Source organism: Mesitornis unicolor, unplaced genomic scaffold (genome assembly GCF_000695765.1).
Source record: "Mesitornis unicolor isolate BGI_N332 unplaced genomic scaffold, ASM69576v1 scaffold11688, whole genome shotgun sequence".
Lineage (NCBI taxonomy): Eukaryota > Metazoa > Chordata > Aves > Mesitornithiformes > Mesitornithidae > Mesitornis > Mesitornis unicolor.
This window is the reverse complement of record NW_010202622.1, coordinates 74,853-93,237: the sequence shown is the minus strand read 5'-3', so window position 1 is coordinate 93,237 and position 18,385 is coordinate 74,853. Positions and strand designations below refer to the sequence as shown.

The 18,385-nt window shown below is 40.4% G+C and overlaps 1 protein-coding gene across 1 annotated transcript in view; it reads left to right on the top strand.

Moving 5' to 3' along the window:
* The window catches only part of ADAM22 (ADAM metallopeptidase domain 22), a 111,264-nt gene that overhangs the window by 35,095 nt on the left and 57,784 nt on the right, over positions 1–18,385 (top strand). Inside the window, exon 3 of the mRNA XM_010190458.1 lies at positions 7,394–7,460. Coding sequence (XP_010188760.1) covers positions 7,394–7,460 — 67 coding nt within the window. The remainder of the gene's footprint in view (positions 1–7,393; positions 7,461–18,385) is intronic.

The following is an 18,385-nucleotide window of genomic DNA, read 5'->3' as shown; positions in this document are numbered from 1 at the left end:
GGCTGCAGAACTTAAATATAAACTCTTGGTTTTTTCCCTGCAAAATGCAAGCAGTATCTGTTACTCATTAAGTGCTACATTTACAGTAATTTCTCATAAAATTGCCCATGTGGTTAATTAGGTAGAGGAGATCAGACTGAACTGCAAAGGTTGAAAAGAACGGGCCAAAAAGTCTGTGGTGAAGTAACTGTAGATGGACAGTGCCACCACAAAATGCCTGCTGGTGGTGAGAGCTGGATGTACTTCAGGTACCATTCATGTGCACAAGACACGGCCACACCAGCCTAAGCATTGAAACTACCACTGTTACTTTGCAGGTTTTCCTTGAAGCTTTTGTTGTGCCTATCCTTTTTTATGCTGGTAATAGGAACCATGTGCGTAGTAGAAATTTAGCGAAACTAAGCAAGAATGTCTTCAACCTGCTTAAACCTTTCCCAGCAAGAATGAAGCCAATCCAGTAAATCAGACCCGTGCTGTTCATAAGCCAGAGCAGGAAAACTTCATCCCTGATAGAGGTGGAGGCCCTGTGCAGGGGTGCAGAGTTGCTCTGCAGTTTGGTGTCTGCAGTAGGGTGCAGGCAGTTACTATCATGTCCTGCAGTCATATTAGCTATTAAGGGATAAAGGGACTAAGTGCATTTTCGAGTCAGATGGAATTAGAGATCTAAAAGGGAAGTCCTGGAGAGGAAAAAATTGCACAAATGTTAGTATTTGGAAGAAACTACATCAGAGATTCAAGTTGTGTATCATTGTCTGTTACTGAAATGTGAAATTAAGCTCCAGGAAAGGGCTGAGATTGGGTACAACTCAGCATTTATGTATAATCCCTTGAGGACTCAACAGATTCATAAATCCCTAATTTCTTTGTGAATAAAGTCTTAAATAGTCTGTAGGACTAGAAACATTAAGAAATTACTTTCTCCTCTTCATATTAGCAGCAACAAGAACGGAAAAGCACAGTGAGAATATTTTTTAAAAAGAGGAGAATCTTCAATTTATGTTGTCAAGAACCAGCTCTGTTTTTCTCAGTTTTTTTCCTTCCTCTAAGTAGGCAATGTGAAAACTGCTGCCATATCTAAGAGAAGCTACCTAATTCTGATTGATTAATCCATTTGGCTAACTTAACAGTGATTAAATTAACTATCCACATAAAAAAGAAATTCAGCTATTCTTTTAATAGGAAGGAGAGGATAAAAGTTTTAGAGCTGTGGCTATTAAAGCAGACAGATTCATGGAGTTTGGAGATAGCTAATCCTCCTTGAAGTGCGAGGAAAGACTATGTATGAGCAGAGAGAAGGTGTTCGGGCAGGTATGAGGATAAAGGAGAATTAAAATGTCCTAGCTAGTCAGATACAAAAATCTTCCAGCTAAGTGGCTTTTTTGAGTTTACCTTTCTGTATTTTTTAGTTAGTTCATAGCTGATACTGAATATACTTTAGGGCAATAGTGTAATGTGAGGTAATGCTGATTGTCCCTTATACTCTTACTGACTGGCAGATCGAGACATCCCTTCTGTTCCCTCTCATGTAGTTTTCTACTTTTTTGGCCCTTGTTTCATGATAATAATCAACCTGTCTACTCTTCCCTGGTGTACAAGGTGGGCTCTTCTAAAAAAAATTACCTCCTTAGTAACTCCTTCTGTATCTATTAGTCCTGTTAAAAAAAAGGAATCTCAGCACTTTTCTCAAAGTGACTTGCTGGTAGTTTCTCATCTTTGCAATTATCTCCTGTATGAATCTGATTCCCTCTCTTTTCCCTTCTTTAGGGGGGGATAACTTCCCCTTATATAATTGAGTTATAATTTAGGCTTTTCCAGATTGCTTGGCAGAGGATGTACACCACTGGGGGAAAATCTTTCACTTGATGGGAAGTTTCCTCATCCTGATGTGCTTCGTACCCAACAGGGCCCATTTCTTTTATTGCAGCCCTCTCAAGTGTGGTGTTGCAGGAGGCTCCTTTCTCACAGCTTGCAACATGGGTTAGCATTAATTGTGCAGCTGATGTGACATCTTTCTCTTATCAATGTCTCCATCATTTCCCTGAGCCTGTCGTTTTCCCTTGAATGTCTCCATATGTCTGCTGACAGTTTCCTACTGGCATTCAACCCATCCAGGGCTTTCTGCTGATTTTAGCTAAAACTCTGTCTTTCTTTTCAGTAATGCATCTCAGATCTCTCAATTGATGTCCTTGTCTGGCACCATATTTAATATGAAATTTCAGGTGTACGTAATGGAGAGTTTTGAAGACAGAAGTCAGGGTGCACAGGCAGAAGAAATGATTAAGAATTCCCACAGTATCCAAGGAGACACACAATGATATCAGATATCATGAAGCCAGTAATTTTTCTCATTTATAACATTGATAAGCCAACAAAGATGCATTTTAGTACTATGATTATGAACTCCTTTTATTTCTAGCTTTCTTAAGTTTGTAATTTTTCCGATGGCTTCTGAAGAGGTCCCTATCATTTCTGTTCTTTTTATTCTGTTAGTTCTAGGCATTTCATTTTTACATTCTCTTAAATCTGGAGAGTTAATTTTTGTTCAGAAGCTGGTGTTGGGTATTTTCCTTTTCTTGAAAATGAAAGTTTCTGTTTCATTTCCAGGGATAATTCCTAGTTTGCTATCCATTTCCTATTCAAATAGAAACCAGTTCCCTTGTGAAAAATCTTTAATGGTCTCCTGTTGTTTCTTTCAAGTGGAAGTGTTGTACAGTCTCCTGTTTTTTATTTCTGTTTCTTTAAACATTTGGCCTGTTCTGTCTGCTTTTCTCTTGCCACCTCATTCTTCCCTCTTTTTTGCATCCTGGACCGGCCTCTTTCTGCCTCGGAACCCATTTATTTCCAAAGTTCATCTGTTTTCCTGGGTTCTCAATCTCAGCTTTGGTTTGGTAAACCTCACATGCAAGTGTTAAAGTCAATTCAAGGTAGAATTTAAATGCATATACATGTGTAAACTTGGATAAGGATACTTTCCATAGTTGGGGCCCTATTTGGTAAGAAAATTTGGCCAGGTGCCTCCTCTTGTGTATTGTGGTTGTGACTATTTGGGAGAATTGGAAGAGGAGAGAGAAGCTTGCTCATGTTTTTGTTCTGGCCCTTATGCTGTTGGATCTGTATGGGATGAACGTATATGGTTGTGACTTAAGATAATGCTCCAAAAAATGATGCTGCTGTAAACAAAACTACACTACTTGATTTGTGTGCATTTTTAATGTAGCGGACCTCTGAAAACAGATTTGCTATTATTAGAATAACTGTTTTTTCCTTGTAAAAGCTACAGATCACATGCGCTTCTTTCCTGTGAAATGTTTTATTTTTAGGTCTTAACATATGCAGGTTTTTGCCATGCCTTTTCAAAGAATTTGTATCAATGCCTCAGTGAATGTTTCTGAAAATCTCATTTTGCGGTATTATCTTTTATAGTGTAGATGTTTTTTCACTGTAATTTTTTACATCCTTCGTGTTTCCAGGATTTTTGTTTTCACAATCTTTTATTTTTATACATGCAGATTTTCTTCATAATTAATAGCAGAACTACTACTTAAACTGACAGAGATGGCTTTTAGGATAGATTGGCAGGAAAGCTAAATTACTCTTATTTCATCTCTACAATAGGAAAGGGTTGTATGATTTATGTTGAAACGCATATTATTTTAATGGTGATTGCTCAGTGTCCTATATTGCTTAAATAATTTTCATCATGTTTTACAAGGGTTTCACTATAGCTTTTTGTTTCACTATAGCTTTTTGTTTCACTATAGCTTTTTGTTTCACTATAGCTTTTTGTTTGTTATAAAGTAATGGCTTTTATTAAAATTACACAGTTCTATGCCTCACTGTTACTGAAGACAAAACATTACTCCACCTACGAAGTGATTTCATGAGAGAAGCATATCTTTTGGCATAAGTTTCCAAGACTGTGTATAATTGTTAGGTTGTAGCTTAGTTTGTAATAGCACTGATTGCATTATTGGATCTGCAAGAGTGTTGTGTTTTTAGTGATATTTTTTGTGCAGTGAGCCATAATAATAATGATAAAAAAGTGTAACACAGGATCATTTGTGGGTTTTTCTACTGATAAAATACCAGTAGAAAGGCAGGACATATCCTGCCTGCCAAGTTACTTAGAGTAGGTTTTAAAAATGTCTTTAAATTTCAGACCTGTCATCTGTTTGTAAGCTCTGGGCTCAGTCCTCAGGAGCTGTGTAGGCTGGTGATCCCATGGCATTTCCCTCCCAGCCAGGCTCATTTCAGGAACCAAGAAACCTGTGACAGACCTTGAGAGGTGGAGGAATGCCAGCAGCTCCCCAGCTGTTCCCACCCCTTTTGCCCTCAAATTAGGGACCAAGCAGGAGGACAAAACAGATGGACCTCTTTAGGAATCACTCTCTTGGCCTACTTTGGAAGTAAACACAACTTGGACGACCTGGATATGTCTATCAGAGGGGTGGTGGGTGAGAGAAGAGCAGCTGGCTCATTACCAGTGACCCCAGAGCTGGATAACCCCCAGGAGAAACAGGACCCTGCCAGGGTGCAGGCAGAGCAGCCCAGGTCAGGTTAGAAGGGTGCTTGGCCAATTGTCTTGTCCCAGTGGCCCAAGACAGGTGCTGATGGAAGCAGAAGAGCTGAACAAGCACATATGAGGCTTCCCTAAAGTCCTTTTCCAGGACTCCAAGACTTTCTGAGTCAAGTACAATTTCTGTGCATTTGGCAGCCCCCTCAGTTATGTCTATTAACTTGTCCATTCCCAGCTTGAACCAGTACAGACCTCCAGCATCTGTGCTTTCTTGTGGCAAGCAGTTCCACATTGTAACCAGGGACTATGTCAGAAAAGGCATCTTTTTATTAGCTTTGAGCTTACTGGCCTCTTCTGTTACCTCCTAGATCTTGCATTGTACAAGGCTGAGAATGATCAATGTCTTTATTTTCTCATGCCAGACACAATTTCCCAATCTTTGAGAACATAGCATATGATCTTCCATAACACAAAAACATTAACAGCAGTATCTTTTAAAAAGCAATAATTTTGTCAGATCCACATTAGAAGACCCTGGGCTTCTCTTTGTCATCCCTCCAAATACAACTGTAAACTCCCTCTGAGTTAAGCGTTTGATCTCTGTCTTTTGTGTTATATACTTTCATATTTTACATTTTATAATCTTTTGCATCTTCCTTGGCACAAAAACCTTTGTCATCATCAGATAAGGAGGATGACCTTAGTTTAACTGAGTCACCCAGAAATAGCTGAGAGTGGAAATACAGCCCTAAGCTGTAGAGTTGTCTTTAGTAAACCCACAAGCGTAGCCTTCTGCTGGAAAGAAAGTGTAGTGAATGCAGAGAAACTATGTATCTAACTTCATCAAGCTAAACTAATCAAGCTAAGCAAGATAGTACATTTTAAGAGAGCATCTGTCTAGATTTCTAAATGTGGTAAAGCCCTACAGACTAGATAGAAGTCTTTGAGCTTCCCTCAGGTGGATGAGTATCCTAAATATTTAATATTTACTTCTAAGAGGAATTAAAGGATTGTAGTCAGTAACTGAAACAACAGCATTTCTTTTAGGTTCTCCTCAATAATGGGTTCGTCACAGGCTGCTGTGCAAAGCATCAGTATAGGTATATAGGCCTGACCAGAATCAAGGGAGTCCTAGAGGCCCAATCTAGGGGCAACTGGTCACGCAGTTTCTGCAGTGGCTGAAGGAGTTGGTTGTCCTTTCTTCCTTTCCTATTGACAGGTGCTCAGGTACTTTCCCTCCCTTGCATCTGCTCTGGAGCTTATTGTACCTCTTCAGTTACCTAATGCAGCAAAAACATGGGTTTGTTGAACCCTTCTGAGTGTACTTTGATGAGTGCCGGTACTGACACCAAGAGTATTTTGATGAGTGTTAGTTCTGACACCGAGAATATTTTGATGAGTGCTCGTGCTGACACAAGGTAGGTTCAATGCTTGCTGCTGAGGGGGTACCGAGACCTCCTGCTTTCAGCAGCAACCAGCTGTGAACTCGCTGTGACTGAGGGGACCCCACCTCCATTGACAATTGTCCTATGGGTGCTCCCATTTAGAAATTTATTAGCGTTCCTCTTTTTTATTGCCTCTTTTTCTTGGACTTAGATACAAAGTCTTTTTTTTTAACATCCAGTTTCCACTGACTCATTGTCAGTCCCTGTACATTTGAGGTCCTGCCAGCATCTTCTATAGCCTAATTAACTACCTTTACACCTCTGTTGCCTGGGCGAAGCTCTGGAAAGCTGAGTGGCTGCTGCCCCGGTGCTGCTCTGCTCTCCTTCCCCTCCCACAGCAGGTCAGCTCACCTCTACCCTTGGTATTTTGCTGTTTGGAGAAGAAATATTCAGTTTTGCCTCTTCTGCCAAGAAGGTCTGTGCTCTTTGCCTCCTGTCCTGTCAGTCAGTGTGCCTGTTGAGTTTTATTTTCCGGTTCTTCATCTTTTCTAATTTAATCACCTCTTAGGTGGGACAATATAAAATCTTTATACAGATTTCATGTAGGTTAAAATTTTGAGATCTTTGGAAGCGTTTAGTAGATTTTGTGATGTAATTTGCTTGTCTAGAGAACAGCTTACGAGGGAGAGAATCTGACTGGTTCAGACACTGCAAATGTCTTGGTAAATACCGCATGCATTTAACTTATATACATTTGCTTCAAGTCTGATTTTTTTTTTTCTTGAGTGTTTGTTTCAAAGCCTTGTGCACTTTTGAGGCTGGGTTTGCTGTTGCCCAGAGCATTTTCCTCTGATGTTGCTAAAGCCCCCAGGTTCCTGGGTAGAGCAAGTATGAGGGACAGGCCCTGGCGATGGCCTGCTCTGAGAGCTCGAGGGCAGCGTGGCTGCCTGTCCCAGGCAGGACTGGCCATGGGCCTATGGTGTGGTGCAGCTCCTACAGCTGATGGCTTTGCCTACCTATTTAGTGTGTTCCTGAGCTTACAATATTGGTGTTACAAGGTCATTTCAATACTGTGCTGTTGTGTCCTTAGGAGTCTGCTGGCTTTTTTCCTTAGATGCAGCCTACTGCAGGAGTGACTCCAACTGGTTTCTCATCCTTCTGCTTATTTTCTTATTTTTTTTTTTAAAGTTCACCTAACTTCCTTACTGTTCACTTTTTGTGGAAAATAGAAGTCTCTTGAATTAAAATAATTATCAGTGGCTGGTTTTGAAACTCCATCAGTTTTTCTTGTCCCACCTTCTGGTATTAGAAATCAATGTATCCCATGCACTGTGTAACTCCATTGGAGGTGGTTGTTTCAGTGATTTTTATGAACATTTTAGGAAAAGTATCCTGCAGGTTTTGCCCTTTTCAAATGTAAATGTTTCATCAGAGCTAAGAGGGCGTGCAAGAACGTATGTGCAAGGCTTATGATTCTCTTTTCTTCTTGCAGTGACCTGTTGTCTTCTGAATATCTTGAGAGACATATCGAACAAGGTGGGAAGACAGTGGAAGTTAAAGTAAGAATTTACTTTCAATGCTTTGCTCTTTTAATTTGCTTTGCTTTCTATGTTAATGCAGACTCAACTATTTTCTTGAAAGGTGAAATACCTGGTTTTTCAGGAGACTTTTTTTTTTTTTTACTTTTCTGAGGCAAGCATGTTATATGTCTTTTAACTTTTCAGCTTTTTAAATATGACAAATTAACTTTACTGGCAAATTTAGTACATTAATGTTTATATCAAGATGGTATCCATGAAAAACGCATACATGCTAGTTCTTTTTGCTAGTAAATATAATTTACCTTTGATGCCTAAAGAAGAAAATCTTTTTGGTTTGGTAGCTAGCAGTTCCTTATTGTACTAAACCTCAAATTTGTTGGTTTTAATAAGCTTCTTTGTAAGTTTGAGAATAGCAAGATTTCCTGTATAATTTTTCCAAATAGCTAGTCAATATCTGAAATTGTGGGTTTCTTTCTCTGGATGTTGGTTTACATGATGACTTAAAGATCCTGTTTCTTGCAGTTGGTTTCTGTGAAATGTGCCACTGTCTTTGCAGGAGTGTTTTTTAATTTACATACGACCTGAGAGAACTTCCTTGAGAACCTTCTGTTTATTAGGATAGTACTGTATATCCGCCTGGTATAAAATTGCTGTAGATTACATAAAATGTGCGTGAATGTAGTATATGCTGTCCATAATGGAAGCTTTTGAAATTTGCCTATCAGGTCAAATTTAGTTCAAAGTTTACATTTCAATTAACAAAATCTCAAAAGTCTTTTACTAAATCTAAGATTACCTAAATATCCTGAAACAAATTATTTAACCTCTGCAATGTGAAAGCAGAAGTAGAAATGGACAAAGCAATCCTTTAGCCACTGAGTCGCTGAAGATACGTGTTTCCTTTGGTTTATCCCTTTCTAGCACTTACAAGCTTGAAATCTACTTTCTTTTTACTCCCTGATAATAGTCTGCATACATTATCAGGCTAAGGCAAACACATACGTGTTCCATTAAATTGTAAAGACTAATTTCTCAGTCAGCCGTGCTCTGCATTCAGGAAGTCTTGACTCAGATTCAGAATATGAGTCAAAGCAGAAATAAAGATAATAGCTGATACTAGTAAGAACAAAACAATCCATTTGTCTGTGTCAAGGTATATATGCAAGTTAGCTCAGTTAATCTATCTGAGTCCCATCACTGAATCAGGACAAATCTCTTTCTGATGAGTAAGCCTTAATCAAGCAAAGAAGTATTTGAAATCAGTGTCTGTTCTCATGTTTAATTGCATGGGGAAGAGACAGGAGGATCGAGGCTTTCAGAGGAAGGGTGATAAAAGACTTTCTGTCCAAAACGTCTCACAGTTTCCAGAGTCCCAGAGATTATTTCCCTTTCAGTTAGCCACTGTGCAGGATCATGGCATACCTTCAGGGATGGCTATCACTGCCTCACTTAGTACTGTGAAACCTACTTTAGGTAGAGAACTGGTGGTGTTGTGTTAGCCTTAGTGCTCGAGATGGGCTGTATTCAGGGTGAAAGGGTTGCTGGGCTGCACCTTGCTGTGCAAAGGAGGGGCATTGCTGCCCGGGTTGTGTTTCCCTCTCCACTCTTCATTGCACCTCGGAAGGGTGGCTGGCATGTGGGAAGGCTCTTCTGCCCCCTCCTAACTCACTGCTCCAGATGTTTGGCAGGCAGCAGTCCCTCAGAAGCGTGCCAGGAAAGGGGAATGTATATTTTTTTGCTCATTTTTCTGCAACTGAGTGTCCAGGATTGGAGAAAAGGGAAGCAGCTGCTGTGACAAAATGTCCAGAAGAGCCTGTTGGCCACAGTCACGGGCACATTTTCAAAGAAGTTCAGAGATCAAAAGATCTTTGGAAGAGTGCAGGCTGACTAGTGCATTTGGCTGCCAGTCACTGAGTGAGGCTAATTTCAGTACCCAATAGCTGTTTAAAAATAAATGTCTCCCTCTGACCAGCCAGTAATTTTCAGAGCACCTGTAAGTGCCCTAGAGAGCCCTGTTTGTCTGTCGAACAATTTCTGAAAAGACCAGCAGTATCTGTTTTGCATTTGAGAAACTGAACTCTGTTTTTACATCAAATGTTTTGAAAATCTTACTGCAAATATAAGAATTTTCTGTGATGGTGATTTAGTATCTTCAGTTTCTGTGGAAACTGTTTACCGTAACTGGTTAAAGCACCTTTAAATTGGTACTTATAATACACACCAGGCAAAACATAATTATTATACTAGATTTTGGGGATTGTGCAGATTGCTTAGGTACTAATTTAAAAATCGTAGAAGGGCACAACTTATAAATAAATCACAAAATATGAACTCTGCTGTGCAGCACATTCTTAAGCAGAAGCAGGAGAAGAGGTATTTCAGAGAGGAGCCAGGTTCCTATCAGGTGCTTTGATGGGCTGTGCTTTAACCACCTCCTTGTGATTTGTCTTTGGCTGTAGGCAGAAACGGAGGCAGCCTGGAAACATCTTTTGCTGCTTTGGTGGGAGAAACAGTGGCAGAAAGTAAAAGTCTGTCTGCCATTCGCTGCTAACTGCAGGGTTCGAGTTTATATGCAAAAGGGCCTCCTCTGTTCTTGGCCTTCTTAGTGCCATAAGGAGAGGTGTATTTTAAAATACACACGTATTTCTGCCTTGCATTTCTCAGTGTAGGAATACTGCACAAACACACAAGTTGTCAGTGCTGCTGTTGTGCCATCAGCAATATGGGAGAAAACAGGAGCTTTGAGTTGCTGTGGGAAGGCAGCTGTATGTATGCTCAGCAGTTTGGGAAAGTTACAGGCACGAATGTGTCCAGGAAGCAGATGCTGGCCTTGGCTGATACACGATGTGGAGTTGATAACTGCTTTTGCCACTCCTCCCCACTCCATGCCCCCCTCAGTAAAACTTCCAGTGCTGCAAAATGCATACAGATCTTCTGGCATTGCTTAGGATGCTTCAGAGAGGAGAGGGAGGCACGGAAAGGGGGAAATATTCAGGTCATTTAAAAACACCACTTAGAAGGAGCAAAGGGGTTTTTGTAGGGAGGAGAGTCCTCAGTTTAACACACATTTTTATTGTAGGAGAAAGTTGAATTGCATTTGATTGCTGCATAATTCATTAGTACTCTGGACCGCTGTGAAGGTGGAACATGTTATGCATGTTTTTTGCAGGTTACCAGCATTTGGCAGCTGCAGAAGAAAGGCTTCCCCGTGAGATGCCCTCGTTTATTTGGCACAGCTAGGCAGCACCTAAGACATTCTTATTAAACCAGCAGTAATGTGCAGTGCTTAAGAAAAACAAAAGAAGGTAGATCTTTGAATTCTTTCAGTGTTGCCTCCCCACACCCTCTTTTACTTTAGATCGTGTCTTTAACTGCTAGGAAAGGAGTGATATTGGCCTAAATTTCCTCTGGTAGCAAAGAGAATAATCAATTAATAAGAGAAAAACCCTTCATGCATTGCCTTTTCCTGATTGTGTCAGTCCAGATCATCCTGTGCTCACAGCACGTAAATACTCAACTTGTGTATACTTTATGGTGCTGCAGTGCATCTCTGTGTCGTTTTATCTCTCTCTTTTCACTTATCATTCTGTCCCTGATGCTGTCAGTGAGATGAAAGCCAAAAACCAGCTGTAATGCTGAGTAATTCACAGTGCTGGATTTTTCTCCCTCAGAAGGAACAACTGATACCTATTCAGCGATGTTTTCTCATATAAAATGTTTCTGTTTTCCTGTTTGGAGAGTGGAGAAATAAATATTTCTGCCTGTATTCCCCCCAAACATTGGACAATTCTATGAGTTCTTAGAAAATTGCTTTCTGAAAAAAATGAAACAATGAAAATAATTCAGATCCCAGTCAGAGAACTTGCAGTTGTAGTAGATAAATGCCATGAATTTTTGATGCATGTTTAAATATAGCTAGAAGGAACTGTATTTCATAGGCAATCCTAAAATTAAGCATGGTGGTGTAAACACAGTATGTGTATTATGGGCACAAAATTACAGCAAGAGTGCTCACAGTGTAAAAGAACATTGCTTTTTGCTTCTCCTTCACAGCATGTTCATGAGCATGGTAGCATCAAGCAACACAAATGCAGTAATATTAAATGCTAGGTACTGCTTTTCTCCATTGTAATGTTGATGGAGAAGCTTTGACCAAACTTGCCTTGTGCCTTAATATTTGACGTGGCCTCATGCTCTGTGGTGGCTCTAGCAGAGGCGCCGTTGTTGCAGTTTGGGGAATGAGGGTTGTGGGGCAAATGTGTTTGAATGGTGCACAGCAAAGCAGAGCCCTTAGTTTGCAGAAATAGTAATTATTTCCTTTTTTAATGTGCATTGTTTGGCTAATAGCATGTGCAAAATACCTGGTACTGTAACTTAGGGCTATTTTAATCCCTGTGCACAAGAGGGGAAAATTATTGTTCTTCATTGCCTTGCTGTGATTAAAGTCTTGGCTTGTGTATGTCATGATATGTGTTTGAAGGGCTCTTTAAATGCCCTTTTTTAAGGAAGATAATATAGAAGGGAGAAAAGTATTAAAATCTTGAGAGGCCAGAGAAGACTGGGGACCCTTGAACATGATGGGTACTGCTTTTTCTGTTAAACTCCCTCCTTCAAATCTGGTCTGCTCAAGAAGTTGTTAAGGTACAGTCCCTTGACTGAGGGCAATGTCTGTCACATCTTAGTGCCTATGTTTGATGAGACCCTATTCTAAGTCGTATTCCAGCATTTCGCTGCATTGCCACAGGTACAAACTGATATAAGGCTACAATAATTTGCAGTGCAGCCAGAATAAACACCCAATCAGTGAGCAGGTCATTTTTATCACTGACTGGTATGTTTCCAATCTTCTAGCAAGGTGCTTCCACCAGCATCTTCCAGTTTTAAGGGCATCTGCTGAGCACCATAGAAGAATCTCTTGATTTTTCTTCAGCTTTTGGTAACTCACTGTTTTGTAATATAAAGGTTACAAAAGGTATGTCAACTTGCTAGAAAAACCCAGATGCTAAACAGGCTTTCCTGTGGGAGATTACATTTTCTTTCTGAAAACCAGAGCGCCAGTTCAGCTGGTGGGAGGGAATGGGAGGGGAGCGTGGGGAGGCTCTGCCCTGGGAGGCTGCAGTGGAGTTGTGTGTGCATGTACCCCAGAGCTTGCACAACCTGGTGATGAGCCCCTGGGGGAGAAAAGAAACTGAAAAGGAACAAATCATAAATAATGCTGGAATTATATATGACTATCTCTAGCAGGGCTTTTTTGGTTGTGTCCGGAGACTAGAGAAGCTGTTAGTACCAGAAAAATCACTCACTTGCTCATTTGAGAGAAGGTTTTTGAATAAGGGTTCCTGTAATGTTGTCAGAGCTTCTCTCCCTTACTCCCTCAATAGAACTCTGCTTGCCTCATGACAAATTATTAATAAATCTAGGCCATAATCTACTTTTTAGTGATAGCAGTAAACTAGCCAAAAAAAAAAGCTGACTGGCAGTCTGTGAATCTGACACAGTTTAGCAGGGAATTCCTGCAAGGTTGAGCAAGTGGAGCAGGGAATGACTGTATGGTTCATACCTTACAGGATGCTGCCATTGTCAAGGGAACTGTGGTCTCAGAGTATACTGGTCAATTACTTCCTGTAGATTTTGGCTAGGATTAATGTTACTGCCTGTACCCGATGGGAAGTTGACAAAATTTTTAAACTTCTCTGTGTTTTCAGTTACTCTGGACATCTTTCTTTTTTTCTTCAGCAATCTCATGCTGCCACACTGGGTCGATAGGATATTGTGGAATATCTCACTTTCCTGTTTTAGCATTGTTTGAATTATGGAGGCAATTCCTTTGGGGTTCAGTAGAGTGTAGAGCCCTCTGTGGGGTACCAGAGAAAAATAATGAGCTGTTATATATAATGCTTTTGCCTGACCTAATGATCCTCCAGACTGGCACTTTTAATGTATATTTGCATTAACTTTTCTGTATCTGTTTATCTCTGTTTACACATACATCCTGCTCCTGAGAAGAAGGAAATTAAAAGTGATAGCTTTCAGTATTAGTCCTTCACAGGCCGTGTTTTTGAGTACACTACACTAGAATGAATCTCAGATTGTGACTCATGTAGGATCTTGCAAGTTCAATAATTTTGCCTTCCTTTTCTTTGTGACGTAAAAAGACATATCCAATGGTTTTAGCCAGTCCTGGAGGGGGGGAAAATGTCAGAAAGTGGAAGCCATCAAGAGCTGTACATCCTGTTGCAGATGTGAGTCACAGTGATGAAGTCCTGGCTCTGCTGAAGTGAGAAGTTGAGATCATCAGGAGTCACCTCTTGAGTAGTCTCTGCTGTGGTTTTCATGTGCCCCAGAGGTGAGGCAGCAGTCCAGTGACTGAATTTGCAGAAAAGTCCTGCCAGACCTTATGCACTTCGTGAGTTATTTTCCATGAGCTGCAACATACAGCATACATAGGCAGAGAGTGGCATCAACCAAGTATTCTGTAAACTGAGTATAGCTAAGAGAAATTAACTACTGCTGTAACATTAAAGAGCATTAAATCCCTTTGTAGATGCTCTTATTAAAAAGTGGAAGTCTCTTTTTGAGTTTAAGTTAATCCCTTTGAGGAGGAATTAAGCTAAGCAAACTGAAGCTGCTGTATTTCTGAGTGCTTCCATGTAAGACTTCAGTATGCTTTAGCTTGACATCTTTATTTACTTGATCTTGACTTCTGTGAATAGCTTTGCCTAGACACATCTGTTGTTCCCTATGAATACCGAACTTGCACTGTATTATATACAGTAAGTTAATATTTCTAGACACAGTCTCAAGCTCTGTGAATTCTCACTTAAACAATAGTTTATGGCATTCAGAAATAAGGAGCCAGTAAGGAAATCTAATTAGTATTTTTCTCCATTTTACTCAGAACTTAATTTTTTTCTGACTGGTATCCATGTAGGTGCATGCCAACATCTCATCTTCTGTGTTGTGTTTATAGTAATCATTTACATCACATGCTTATAACTTGGCTTCAGACTTGGTGTTGGCTGATGAACTGATGTGACAGATCAGTATGTGTAGATTATAAAGAATTTTCATATAGTCCCTTTAAAATGTTTGCTCCCTTTTCCCTATATACAGGCATACAAGGAGCAGGGCAAAATGACTGTCATTAAAATAACTTGTATGCCATGACTCAGAGACACTAGGCACTGCTACAAAAGCCAACTTAAAGACAACAGAGTGGGCAGGAAGAGGTAACCAACCCTTTTCTCCTCTGCCTCATCTTCATCTGGCAGCTGATAATTAAAATAATTTTCTCTAACACCAAGGTAAGGCAAGGCAAGTCAAGAGGCTGTTTTCCAAGCAGATGCCAAGGCAGCTCCCAGAACAGATGGCATTGCGCTGGCATGAGCTCTCCATCCACTCCCTGCGGCTATGTTCATGGAGCATCTTCTCTTGTAGCTATCAGGCAGTAAACACAAGCCTCATTTAGCCTCAAAAGTGGGAAGCTGGGCTGATACCACATGCCATCTGCCGAAAGTGCCTACCATGAGTCACCAATGGCAGTTGGAGTGAGTAGCCGATGTGCAGGATCCTGTCACATACATGTGTGTCTGTTTTTTTAAGCATGCTACCAACAGTCTTTAAATATGGGCATTTTGTGGAGAAGCTTTATAAGTGGTGATGCTTTATCCTAATTTTCAAATCCATATTTCTCTTTTCAGAACGTAAAATAGGGTTGTAACCTAATGTCACTACAGCATTCGGCTCTGAGTTGTGTGAGTCCATGTGATAGCTGTCCTCCTACAAAGGGAGGGCACTGTTTCACATTTTCAAAACAGTTGTCTTTCAGGAGCCTACAGCACACCGTAACTGAGGCCAAAGCCCAACTCTGCAAAGAGGCGATGCCGGGGTCCCTGGAATCATTGCTGAGCTGCGTAAGGGCTGATTCCAGGGCTTTGCTGCAGGACAGTGCTGCCCTGCCAGCTGGGCCCCCTCCTTTACTGGAGCATGTCAATTTAAAGAGATTTCCTCTCGATGCAGTTACAGAAGCCAAAGTGCCATTTTTACTTTTCTATTTACAAATAGGAACCCAACTGCAGCAATGATTTTTTCTACCATAGAAGTCAGCAAGAGGGTGTGCATTTTCTTATTCTGTTACTCTTTCTCATGCAGTCTTAGTTATCACTGGGTCAAAACTTGTGCAAACATCAATAATTTGCAGATAGATCTAAGTGATTACTAAGGAAGCAGTTTTAAAACTAGTGAACCCACAGTGGGTAGCGCTTTAAAAAATCTAATCATTATTTGGCACTTTTCAGAACAGTGGTGTGGTCATTAGATGGCCTTTTGGGAGTTTCTGCTGCAAGGAAAGAGGGAGCTGTGTTAGTAGGATCTGAACTAGACCAGCAGTCTCCTTTCCTTTGGATTAATGAGTGTTAAAATAAGAGTATGTAGCTGCTGGAAGAAGGAAGTTATTAATTTTAGGGTCAGTGCCTGAATCTAGCATGAATCTTAATGGCAAGCACCTCTTCTAATTGCAGAAAATTGCTTACTTGGAAGATCTGATGTCAGGTGTTATTTGAAAACAGATGAATGTGCATCCTTAGTTTTCCTCCCTTGGGAAGGTCATAGTGTCTCTGAAGTGAATAACAAACATTGCCAGTATATGGTCAGCAGATGTTTTCTTCGCTGAGGCTGCAGAGAAAAGTGAGCTGCTGCCATCACTGGCTGTCGTGGCTGTTCTTTTGCTTTATGTATTTCTCTCCTTCATTGTGAATATCAGTTAATGTGTTTTTTGTCTCTTTTATGTTTAGTCAGCAGCTGGTGCCTCTCTGGGCAGGGAAAAGCTATCTTAAAGGATAGAAATGAAGACAGCTTTTACTTGCATTGCTAACTTCTGTGCCTTCTCATTTTTTAGTATTTTTGCCACACTACTTACACAGACAAGCTGCAGGGAAGCTCAGACTGACATGGGCAAAAAGGGTTTCATGCTGGTTGGTGAGGAGTTTTCTTCACAGGTTTTGTTGAAAATTAGTCTCCCAAAAGTACAGTATACAATTTGCACCTTCCCCCCAACATGCCACATGCTACTGGCATGTTTATCTGCCTGGGACACTGTTAAGGAGTGCTAAGCAATCACTCCTCCCAGAGCCATCCAGTGCTAGCACCATCTGCTTTCACTGCATTGCCTCCTATTTCCTTGCTGACATTATAACAATGCTCAGAACTTCATTTAGGAGTATCCTGACAGCAGGATTTCTCACACTGAAGAGTTCTCTTTAAAAAGGAAAGATACACCACTAAGTGTATGTCTAAAAAATATACCCCAGATGTTAGCATATAGAAGTAAATGATTTGTAGTGGTAAGAATCGGTCCCCAAGATCAAGATCAGTTGTATTTCTTTCTCTGCCAGAATTACCACGAACTTCAGTAGATCAGTGAGTTGAATTGATTTGATAAATAGAATAGATTTTGTGTATCTGAGTTGGGTTTTCTCTAAGCAAGAATTTAGAACTGGGGTTTCTTATATTTTTCTTTTCTAGATCTGTACCCATAAAAATTTTTGCATGCATTTATTATGGAATAAATTACTTTGGAGGTACTATCATGGGGCATTTATTTGATTCTCATTAAGAAGATCAAAATACACTTTTGAGCCACTGACTTGGATTCTTAGTATGAAAAAATGTTCCTTCTGGTTACAAAGACATGGTTTTGCAAACTAATGGAGCCTGAGATTTTACTTCTGGTACATATTAACTACATTTTCTGAGACCTAACCAATTTGTCTAATTAGTCCAAATTCCTTCTACAGCTAGAACTCTGCACAACTCCCTGCTGATAGTCTTTTCAATATTATTCCCATGTTCATGTGCTTACTCCAGTTATATCTTTTACAGGAATACTACTGCAAGAGTTCTGTTTAGAGAGTATTTTGTTACTCATAAAGTTTTAGCTGATCCATAGAATTTGATTGTTAGTTTTGTTATTATCTTACTGGAGTCTCTCTTTGTTTACTTTTTGTTCATCTATTCTGGAAAGACCTGAAAGACCTGTGACCCTGTAGTGAGGGACATCCTACAGACTTAAAGAAAGAAAATCTTAAATGAAGAGAGCTTAAAGTAACTAAGATATAGGAAGTAAGTAGGTGTAAAAAATGAGTATAAAATAAAGAAAATGAGCCAAGGTTTCAGGACAAAATAAAGTAAGATGTAGTCTGTCTAAAATCCCATGTAACTTAGGATGTTGGTGGCTAAAATGCATGTGAATGCAAAGCAGAAACTCAAGCCATCTCCTTTTCACTTGTACTCCATCTGAGTCCCAAATGCTTGATGGTCCTGAGAAATGCCGGTCCAAGGGTAATGGGACACAAATCTCCTGCCAGATGCCCTGCTGGAGCCTGGTGAGAGGCTCAGCCTCTAGGCTTCTCATGGACTTGAACCAGATAAACATCAGTACAGGCTGTTGAACGTTATCAGTGTAGCACCAGTAGCATTTTCCTGTAGACAACTTAGTAGAGTGGTGCTTGTGGTGGGTAACGCAATGGTCACCTGCAGATCAGTTTGGTGAAGGTGTTCTGTACCTGTACCAGGTACGCAGAGAAAAGAGGCCGAGGTGGACAGACAGTGGAGATTGCTGCTGTCACTGGAGCAAGTGCAAACAAGAAGTGGTATGTAGGAGAGAAGAAATAATGAGTGAATGAAGCTGGGGAAAAAAAAAAGATGAAGCACTTTTAACAGCAGATATGCCACAGGGATTTCCCTCGCAGAGTGAAGCAACAAGCCTGCCAAATTGTCAGACTCCTCATCTGTCAGATCAGGTGCTGCATTTCTCTGTAATGCTGCTGCTTTTGCTAGTTGTGGCAGCTGAGAGCTTTGGGGTCCAGCAGCAGCACGACACACATGAATGCTCCAGAGATTTTGAGTAGAAACTAATGGTTTCCAGTGACCAAGGTGAGATCAAG